Source organism: Pteropus vampyrus, unplaced genomic scaffold (assembly GCF_000151845.1).
Source record: "Pteropus vampyrus isolate Shadow unplaced genomic scaffold, Pvam_2.0 Scaffold126, whole genome shotgun sequence".
NCBI lineage: Eukaryota > Metazoa > Chordata > Mammalia > Chiroptera > Pteropodidae > Pteropus > Pteropus vampyrus.
Window position 1 is genome coordinate 3,171,791 of NW_011888907.1, and position 10,564 is coordinate 3,182,354.

The 10,564-nt window shown below is 48.1% G+C and overlaps 1 protein-coding gene across 13 annotated transcripts in view; it reads left to right on the forward strand.

Annotated features, from left to right (window-relative positions):
- The window catches only part of SUGP2 (SURP and G-patch domain containing 2), a 24,123-nt gene extending 13,875 nt beyond the window's left edge, over window positions 1-10,248 (forward strand). For 5 of the 13 annotated variants that reach the window (XM_011366732.2, XM_023534531.1, XM_011366733.2 and 2 more), the window contains exons 7-10: window positions 1,764-2,263; window positions 4,040-4,101; window positions 6,393-6,529; window positions 7,174-10,248. In XM_011366732.2, the coding sequence (XP_011365034.1) occupies window positions 1,764-2,263; window positions 4,040-4,101; window positions 6,393-6,529; window positions 7,174-7,294 (820 nt within the window). In that variant the 3' untranslated portion in view covers window positions 7,295-10,248. The remainder of the gene's footprint in view (window positions 1-1,763; window positions 2,264-4,039; window positions 4,102-6,392; window positions 6,530-7,173) is intronic. The other 8 variants (XR_002781988.1, XR_002781987.1, XR_896274.2 and 5 more) reach the window with 8 other exon arrangements.
- The last annotated feature ends 316 nt before the right edge of the window (window positions 10,249-10,564 follow it).

Sequence of the window (10,564 nt, forward strand, 5' to 3'; positions counted from 1 at the left end):
ACAAGTACTTCTGTGGACACCTTTTGTTTCTCTCAGATGAATACTAAGGAGGAGAAAGACTGGTTCTCATGGTAGATCCACATTTTAACTTTTGAGAAAACTGCCAAACTGCCTTTCCAAGTGGCTGTACCATTTTGCATTTTCAGCAGCTTGAACTAGAGTTCTAGCATGTGCTAGTGTCCATCTTTTTAATGTCCCAGTATGAAGATGGAGAGGGGCTATCCCATTGTGGTTCTCATTTCCTTGAAGATTGATGGTGCTTAGCATCTTCCATTGTGCTTATGTGCTTTCCACATTTCTTTAGTGAAATGTCAGTCCAGATCTTTGGCCTATTTTTTAATTGGGTCATATATCTTTGGCCCATTTTTTGATTGGTTTGTTTATTTACTTAGTAATAAATTGTGAGAGTTCATTATATGTTCTTGGTACAAGTCCTTTATCAGATGTGTGATTTTCAGACCTTTTCTTCCAGTCTGTAACTAGTCGTCTTGTTCCAAGTGTCTGGAGGGTAGAAGTTCTTAACCCTTTCCACTATTACTTTTTCTTTCTTGATTTTTAAGTGCTTTTATCTATAATGTTGTTATTTATATTTCCTTTTTATTTTGATATTTATCTTTTACTTTGCATATGAGATGTTCTACAGTGCAGAAGTGTTTCATGTATGCAGATTTCACAATTTTTTTACTGCACCTGTATACTGAGTCATAGAAAAAATCTCCCTATACTCTCCCCATATTTACGTACTTTCAGAACTTTTATGGCTTATTTTTTACATTTAGATCCCTGATCTGTGTGGGGTTATTCAGGAGTAGAGGATGCAGTAATGATCCAATTTAAATATTTTTCTTAAAAGCTGTCCAGTTGTCCCAACACCATTTGTTGAAAAGATTGCCTCTTTCACAGTGGTTTGAGAGGCCACCTTCATCAGATAGTGTTTCTGGCCTTTCTCTTGGTCTGTCTGTCCATTCGTCCATGGACCAGTACCATGCTGTTTTAACTGTAGAGACTTCACACACCTTGTAATATCTGGTGGGTCTTATGCGTGAACGTTAGCTTTATCTTGTCCAGATCCAGAAACAAATAGTGCTTTTATTGGGATACTTTTTGACATTACTACATTAATAAGAGGAGAATTAACATCTTTGTGAGGTTGAGTTATCCTGTCCAAGGACAAGGGCTGTCTTTCTTTTGTTGTAAGTGTATTCTGTGTCTTCAGGCGTGTTTTGGTTTTCCACACCATTTGCAGCCCCCAGCTGTGGCTACAGGTCAAGGTGGCCCTCAGACTCAGAGGCACAGAGAGGCTTTATCATCACCATGTTTAAGCAGCTTCTCTGCAGGACATGAGGCAGAAGGTGCTGGGGTGACATGCTTCCTTCATCTCATACCTGGGAGTGTGAGAGGGACCCAAGAGTCACAGCAGACAGAGGCCCAGAGGGCCAGTGACATCACTAGAAGAGGGTGAGTGAGGCCAGGTCAGACCTCTGGGCTGCAGTGTTTAAGCTCATTCCAGCATGGTCCATGGTCGTCCCTGCATACCTTGTTCCTCCACCTCCCTCTTCCAAAAAGCAGTTGGGCCTGACATTCTGGCACCTCAAACTTTCTCATTTTGAAGCTGCACCATCAGCCATAGCTGGTAGAAAGAGGTCAGGTTATTTGCTCTTTTGTCCCACCCCCAGCTTCATCAGGTCCATCTGGACAATTTCAGCAAATAAGAATAATCAGAAGACCTTCTGATTAACCAGTGTATATCATCTTTATCCCAGGTTTCTACATGACCAAAATAGCTCAGCTTTCAAATTCTATCGAAAGAAAGTATTTGAACTGTGCCCATCAATTTGTTTTACATCATCTTCACTGAACCTGCACGCCAGTGAAAGTGACCTAGAGCCTGTGGAAGGAGAAGGAGAGTTTGAGGATGAGCCCCCTCAGGAGGCTGAGCTGGAGAGCCTAGAAGTGATGCCTGAGGAGGAAGAGGATGAGGAGGATGAGGAGGATGAGGATGAAGAGGGGGTTGAGGAGGACCATGCTCCCGGAGGGCCATCCATGCCAGCAGGAGGGGTTCCCAAGTCTGAAGGCTCCGAGGACAGCCCTCCCGCCGATGGCCTCCCAAGTGAGGCAGCCGAAGATAGCTCAGCTGGCGTGCCTACCCTGTCACAGGCCTCCTTGGGAGCCTGCTTCCCCCGGAAGAGGGTCAGCAGTAAGTCATTGAAGGTTGGCATGATTCCGGCTCCCAAGAGGCTGTGTCTCATCCAGGAGCCCAAAGGTGAGTGCCAGTGGGTCGGCACACCATGCCACACTGTTAAGCACCTGAGGTGGAGTACTTGGTTATAGAGACATTGCCTGACCTGAAGAATTTACTGGCCCTCAGCCCAGGCTCCACTGCAAGATAACCAGCTGGCCCCTGTCACCCTTCCTACCTCTGACTCCACTGCCGACCTGGACATTACCTCCCAGTCTTCCCAGGGCCCACTCAACGTGGGATTCTTTGGTCTTCTATTTTTAACCTAAAACAGTCCTAATGGTTTTGCATACCACTCCAAATGTTCATGTGAAACTCATTTCCAGTTGGTCTACCATTGACATTCTGAGGTGATGCTGCTGCATAGTCTGTGGTTTCTAGTGCCCCACATGCTGCTTGGGATTTCCATTGCTCAGATTCCAGCAGGGAAGCCCTGGCTGTGGAAGGGATGGGCCCAGATCATATTAGCCATTTCCTGCTCATAACCTTGGGGAATGCCTAGACTTTTGAGCCAAAGAAGACCTGGGGTAGTGATACCTGCTAAGTGAAGATGAGGCAGGAGGTCATGGGACAGGGTCGGGGAAGGTCTCTGGCAGCTGTTAGCGGGAGCTGTGTGCTCCATGATCCCTCCTGTGGGGAGGGTCAGGGTTCTTAAGGTACAGTTTACCAGCAATAAAATGCACCACTTTCAAGTGGATAGTTCAAGGAGTTTTGGCAAATATGTATAGTCATGAACCTACCAGTACAGTGGAGCTAGAACCTGTCCCCAGAAAGTGTCTCTGTGTCCTTCTACAGTCCCCTCTCCTACCTGGCCCCTGCAACCACTGACTGTTTTCTGGCCTCATGGTTCTGCCTTTTTTAATCTCAGTAGGTGGAATCATATTGTGTGTGGCCTTTTAATGGGCTGGTCATGGCCCAGGTTATTCCTTGTGCCCCCTGCCCACCCAGGTGTTTGCACAGCCTGGGCCATGCTCTGTGGGGCTGATACTGTGATACCTGCATGTGAAGTGGTGGCGGCGAACCATGTCACCTGGGTGTTCTACGTAATTGAGACTGTCACATTCACACCCAGCAGTGTCAGTATAGTTTCTCACTAATAAATCAGTCCCATGGTTTGTGTTTGGAAACGTTGGTGTCACAATGGATTGCTAACTATTCTACCAAACTCTTGATCTTCAGAGCTTACTGCCGATGGTGGTTGCACATCAGAATGCTCAAGTATGTCCTGCATGGGGGAAAGTGGAATCCTGTTTTAGAAGCTCTCAGTTCTTTGGTTGATGAGACAAAATCAGCTCATCTGTCCATCATAGATAATAACAACAATAATGTGATTCAGAGTTTTGTATGAGAAGCATGGTTGTTTTTGATGGAAAGTTCTATGTGGACTTTAATTCTTTATCAGTGGGATAATTGCAGAGACATTGGAGGGCATAGCATTGAACATATTCGTTTCTGAAGCAAAGTGTATTCCTGCAGTCATGGAATGTGATGCACACATTGGGAATTTCATCATAAATGTAGGCATCCTATGTTTAAGGAGTCTCACGGCAAGGAGTCTTCAGTTGAGCCCACGTGTTCAGTGTGCTTGGTAGTCACATGGTTCCTAAGAGGAGCCAGGCCAAGCAGCTGGCCTTGTGTGTGTCGTAGCCACTTTCTGTCAGCAGAGGGGCAATTAGCCAAAACTCATTTTCTGTTTTAGTCACGTGGGGAAAGAGCACATAGGGGTGTGTGTATGTTTGTGTGTGTCTGCGTGTGTGTGTGTGTGTATATGTGTATATATATTTATATTTTGTCTTCCAGTTCACGAACCAGTTCGCATCGCCTATGACAGGCCTCGGGGTCGTCCTGTGTCCAAAAAGAAGGTGAGTGTGACCATTTGCAAGTCCTCGTGTAATATAGTCAGTTGGAATTTGTCAGTATCTCAAAGGACACTGGCTTATAATTAAGTTGTGCTCATACATCAGACTGTGTGTTAATATACAAAATACAACAAACACCTTTTCTCTCCAAGGACTTCTGAAAACTATTTAGCTTTGTACAAAGTGGTCTATTTAACAGATAGTTGGAGTCTGATATGTGCAATGGAATGGAGAGATGAACATGATAATGTCTCAGCCCTCAAGGAGTTTTAATTAAGTGGATTATAATTGTGGTTAAAACATTAAGCAGAACGTGTGTGTTAATTGACTGGTTGGCACTTTCTATGCATCACGCCCCATGTGCCCACCCTGAGGCAGCATCAAGCAGAGCCAAAATGTGCATGACTAAGTCATGAGGGGGTGCTGTGGGTACAATGAAGCAGGTCAATGGGGGACAGGGAATAAGGCGGGGTTGGGGTACCATTTAAGCAGGAAGGCCAGGGAAAGTCTCTGAAAGGTGATATTTGTATGGTGATCAGTGAGAGCTTGGGAGAGGCCCCAGGGTGGTTACAGGTCAGCAGGAAACTCTTTGGGCTCTAGTGGAGTGATGAAGGTGGGGAGGTGAAGGAGAGGCAGCTAGGACCCAGGTCATGTAAGCCTATACACAGATGTCAGCACTGTAGCCCTTCTCTGGGGGAGGCCCTTGGGGTTCCATGGTGGAGTTTGGACGGATGATATGGCCACTGTGGTTGCTGTGTTGAGAGAAGCCTGTGGCTTGGGGGCCAGGCAGAGCCAAGGATAGGACTGGAGAAGATGGACCTGGTGGGACTCTCAGATAGATTGGGTGTAGAACAGCAAAAGCCAGGAGTCCAGGGTTGTCGGCCTAGGCAGGAGGATGGAGCTGCCATTGGCTAAACTAGGAAGCCCCTGTGGGGAGCAGGTTACTTAAAGAAATGGAGGTGAATTCCACATGGCCAGGCGAAGTCACCTGGGACACATGGAGGCATTGTAGGTCCCTAGAAGTCAGGGAGGTGAGTGGGGAGCCAGGAGGTCTCTGCTGGTGTCAGGTGGTGTGTAAAGCCCGTGTTGCGGCTCCCAATGAGTCAGACCCATTCTGAGTGTACCACATCAGATGAAGCATCACTCTGACCCCAACTACAGCAGGAGGAGGGGCATTCCTGCACCTGAGCTCATGGTTCTGCTGGTGTGCTGGGTTTTAAGCTAAGCCAGAACCCAGGTTCCCATCTAGTTGCCCGGATGAAGGCACAGCCTGGTGAGGGGGCAGCCAGGGTCAGGCTGGCCACCTAATCTTGGCATGTAGTTCCTGGGCCTCTGTACATCTGTAAAACATGGCAGTCACACCTACCATGCAGATAGGAGATACCTTGCGGATTAAATGAAATGTGTGTTAACCCAGTGTGCAGCAGGTGCCCTATAGATGCATGCAGGTCTTTCCCTTGGGGTGACTGCAGGTAGGAAGGAGGCCTTGCCTGCAGCTCTTCGTGCACACCAAGCCCAAGAAGACGGGGCAGAGTGACTCTTAGACAGATTGAACACTTAAGAGATCTGTCCAGACCGAGCTGATCCCTTTTCCTCCAGTTGCTCCCACCAAGCATTTTCCTGAGCGGAGTGGGGGCTTGATATTTGAAGACCCTTGGTCAGCCTTTGCCTTGCCTTCACCACCCTCCATTCATCTTAGTTGTTCTTCCCTGGATCTGGAAGGGCATAGCAGGCACCCCCTTGTCATCTCAGTGGCAGATTCTACCTCCTCTGTTCTCCAGGTCACTTCATGATGATGGGCCCCTACCCCAGGCTGGCAGCTACTGTCCATTGTTCCTCTGGCTTTCCTGTTCTGCCTGTGCATGTCTCTCCTACACTGCTGTTTGTCACCTTTATCTGCCCCAGCCAACAGCAAGCACCTCCCTCCCTGAGTCCCTGCGTCCCTCCTTAAACACTCTGTAGATAGACTTCAGTCCACCCTCCTACTGAGACCCCTGGTACCCTTACCTCCCAGCAACTCTAGCTGCATTCAGTAACTCCTGCACCCACGCTTATATACACACACACTGCTTCATACCTCAGGGTGTACTTCCCTTCTTGTCACTAAACTCTTAGTGCCTCTCTAGGTTGTTTTATCTCTTCTAGGGTAAGAGCCAGGGAGACAACCATGGCTTAATCGTGAGTAACTGGGGAGTCAAGGAAGCATGAAGGAGTGTCAGTTTTAAACCATGCTGGAGATTCTCACTCCGGATGCTTTGCTGCAGCCCACATGCCACACTCTGCTCTTTCCTCAGAAACCCAAGGACTTTGACTTCGCCCAGCAGAAGCTGACTGACAAAAACCTGGGGTTCCAGATGCTGCAGAAGATGGGCTGGAAGGAGGGCCACGGCCTGGGTTCCTGTGGGAAGGGCATCAGGGAGCCTGTCGGCATGTACGCAGGAGCTCAGGGCGGGGCAGGGGGTGACGGGGAGGCTTGCCTGGGAGAATAGGCTTGCTTTGGGATTCAGTCCTGAGTCTGTTGACCTGCAGCCTAATTCTTGGTTCCCTTCACATCGAAATGGTTTAAAGTTGGCAGTTATCTTTTTAGCAAAGGGAATCTTCAGATGAGATGAGAAGCAGACATTACCATAGGCAGGTATTTACTGGCTCCTTGCTGTGCTTGTGCAGACTATTTAAATGGCTTCTTAGACTCTGGCATTTTGGCCACATTTTTTATTGTCATAAAAACTGAGTGGTGATTCTGAGTAGTTATACCAAGAATCACTTTCCCTTTTCTGGGAACCCATACGCAGGCCTGCCAGGGTGGAACCCGGCCCAGAATTGGTTAAACCCATTAACAGCCAGCAGATATTTTATTTACAGTTGAGCTTAGCACCTATGGCGGGGGGCTTCCAGGCTTCTGAGCACCTGCACAGGTGAGTGCCCCTGTTCCCAGTGCAAATGCATCTGCACTTGCCCTCTCCTTTGCCATCACTGTGGTACATTCTGCATACCTCTGTCCACTTTGACTGCTCAGCCATTCCTGGTGGCCAGGTCCAGGAGCGGGTATGGCTAACTCTCCATTTCGCTCTTTAGGGGAACGGCCTCAGAAGGGGAGGGATTGGGCGCCGACGGGCAGGAACACAAGGAAGACACGTTCGACGTGTTCCGTCAGAGGATGATGCAGATGTACAGACACAAACGGGCCAACAAATAGGTATGTGCTCAAGCTGACACATCGGGCATCCTGCCTAAGGCATTCTGATACGCAGTGACCGTTCCTCCAGAAAAGTCAGTATTCCCCACACCCCAAAAACCAGACATCAAAATACCACCAAGAAACATCAAAAAGTTCTGTGAGGGAAACAAAAAGAGTCTTTGGATGTGATGTGTCCCCACTCTCACCTTCCAGGTTTGGCTGAAGAAGCAAGTCCCTACACTCTCCAAGCACAGCTGCACGAGGCCTGCCTGCAGGGCCTCAGTGCAGAACTCCCAGGGAGCCACAGGAGTGGCCTTGCGTCTCATAAGTGTAAGGGCAACCTGGAAACTGGCCTCAGAGTACGGCCGCTTCGTTTCCTTTTCTGAGGGTCTTCAAGTCCTTTTTCTTCTAAGGGGCCTTGGGCCTATGAATATCCTCATCTTTCTCTCTTTTTAGTTTCTCTCCCCACCCAAAATTTCCAACTTGGTTTTGAACAAAATCATTCTCTCCTTGAATAGATGAAAACCATTGGTGATAAAGATAAGCCTTGAAGCAGCAATTACTCTAAAAAACGCCACCTCTGCCCTGGATGCACCCTGGAGCCAGTGCCTGAGTCGGTTTGGTGTGTACACAAAAAACAAATGTCTCTACAGTTTCTGGTGCGGAGGTTCTGCTGGCTTTTCTTATTCTTAAAGGAAAAAGAATGTACCATTTCCAACCTGCTTTGGCCTTTCCTCCTCTTCCAAATGCTTTGGGCAGCAAGTCCCCTCCAAGTCTTTCCTGGTTCCCTCTCAGAAGATGGTGCTGCCTTGGCAGCCCCAGTGCCTTTAGTGCTCAAGAAACAGCACTGGTCAGTTTTCCCGTTCACGGCACATTGCTCTGCAGAAGTGCTCTGTTAGCAAACTTGATGCTGAATTCATTACCTATTGTGTCTTCTCATTTCCAGAACTTAAAGGGGATGTCATCTGTGTTCTGGCACCACAGCCTGTCAGTGAGAGCACTGAAGCTCTTTGAACAAGTGGAAATACTTGATCCCTTGAACATGTTATTTATGGCAGCGGTCCCCGACCTTTTTGGGACCAGGGACTGGTGCTCCTATGAGAATCTAATGTCTGATGATCTGAGGTGGAGCTGAGGCGGTGATGCTAGCGCTGGGGAGCGGCTGCAAATACAGATGAAGCTTCACTTGCCCACCTCTCACCTCCTGCTATGTGGCCCAGTTCCTAACAGGCCACAGAACTGGTACTGGTCTGTGGCCTGGGAGTTAGGGACCCCTGATTTATGGAGTCTCATCTCTTAAATGCATCCCAAGAGACTTAACAAAATCTTAGCAACAGTACGACATAGCTGTATTCAGTGGGAGTAATCACTACATTGATGAAACTTCCCCCAAATTTACATGTCTCTTTAGAATCCAGAAAGAAAGCTACGGTTTGATTTTTTTAAACCACATATGGAGTCTTCTACGAAAGGGTGGGGGTAAACGCTTCAAGATTCTTCATTTTTTGCATGTATGGCAGTAGAAATTGTTTTGTTAGGGCCCTTTTACAGAACAGAAAGAATCCTCTTGGAGTGGGCTCCACAGCTGTTTGCTATTTCGAGGCGTATGATTGCCACCCCTTCCAGCTTTTCCTAGAGCTTTGCAACTATGTGCGAAATTCTCAGGCTGTGGGAATCTCAACTGTTCATCTTAAAGCAGCAGTGTTGAAGTTTTAAATATGGGCTAAAACCTGCAGAACTTGGTCCTGCTGATACTACAGTAGTGAGTTACTGTGTCAGCTGCTTTTATTGACTGTTAAGAAATCCTTGCTTTCTCAGAGCACAGACCTCCCAGCAATAGTCTCGGTTTCTCTGGTTCTGTCTTGTGTGTCTGTCCTGCCATTCACTGTGGCATCTCACCTGCCTGGTGCCACCTCTCTTCCCATTGCTTATAGCCCCCAAATCTCTGCCTGCTTCTGGTCACTTCTGTTGCTTTGGCAACTGGCACATCTTTATGGCCATGGCAACACTGGCAGCCCCTCAGCAGAGGCGAACCAGCCTGTCAGGGGTGCTGTGGGGAAACCACAGCTATGGAGGTTCATCTTCTGCTCCTTTCTTTTCTGATCCTTCCATCAGTCTTCCATGTTGGCCGTGGGTTGGGTTACAGGATGGAACTCTGAGAACAGGGCCTTGGTACCCCGTGGCCTTCAGCATGCTCATTGGCCTGATCGAGACCTGCACCCCTCAGCACTTTTTCTCTCTTGAGCATAGCTTTGACTGTCATATTCACTCTGACCATCATATTAGCTCTGTCCTAGTGTGTTCATTCTTAGCTTTCTCTGCTTTTATTCACAAGTAACATGCTTTAGAAATTCTCAGGGTGTGAGCCCTGTTCCTGCAGCCTCCTGCCACTCCTCCTCCTGGGGACATCCCACTTTGAGCTGACACTGTGAGCCTTTGGCAAACGTTAAAAGAAACACCTACTTCTTGAGCCTGAAAAGTCCTCTGAGCATTCGGGTGACACTTCTCCTGTGGAGTCAACATTGAGACATTACGGGCACCAGGGCGGAACATGGTGGTGTATCCTCTGCCAGCTGCCAGCCGGGGACCAGTGCGTGCTGGCCCTCTGTGCCACCTTGCTGTCTCGGCAAAGGCTGCTCTGCAGGGAGCGTGCAAGTGCGTGTGCGGGTGTGTGGCCTTGTCAAAGTCACAGCGTCTTTTCTGTCATTCTAGTTCCAGGGTCTCTCCCGTGAGGACGACAGGCATCCGGAAAGTGCTAACTCGCTACTTTGGGTGCTTACTGTCTCTGGCTTGTTTCCATCACTGGAAATCAGATAGAGAAGTTTAGTGTTTTTGGTCCTTGGTAAAACCTAGAAGATGTTTGTGATGTTACGAAATGGAAGTTTTTGGGTTTTTTCTTTTTTTTTTTTTATCTAAGAAGTTGTGAATGTTGTTAATCATTTAGCAATTGCAATAAATGTAGAGGAACCCATCTTCCGTGGTCTCCATTGATGTGTTTTTAAAATCAGACCAGGTGGGGACACTTGGTGGACGTGGAACCAGGTTCTAAATACCCTGCCTTGGGGCATGTCCACTTTCTCCAGGGACAGGAGCCTAGTTAATCACTGGGAAGACCCAGATGGTGATCAGGGGGATGGGCAGGCCCTCTGCTGTCAGGAGGGGTTTAATGCTGGGAACAGAAACCCACCTTTGAGAGAGTGTCGGGGCGTGATAGCCCTGTACTAGCTTCTAGAGATAGACCAAGGCTCACCTAGGCCTCCCTGACCAAGGAGCTGGCCTGTGGATGTC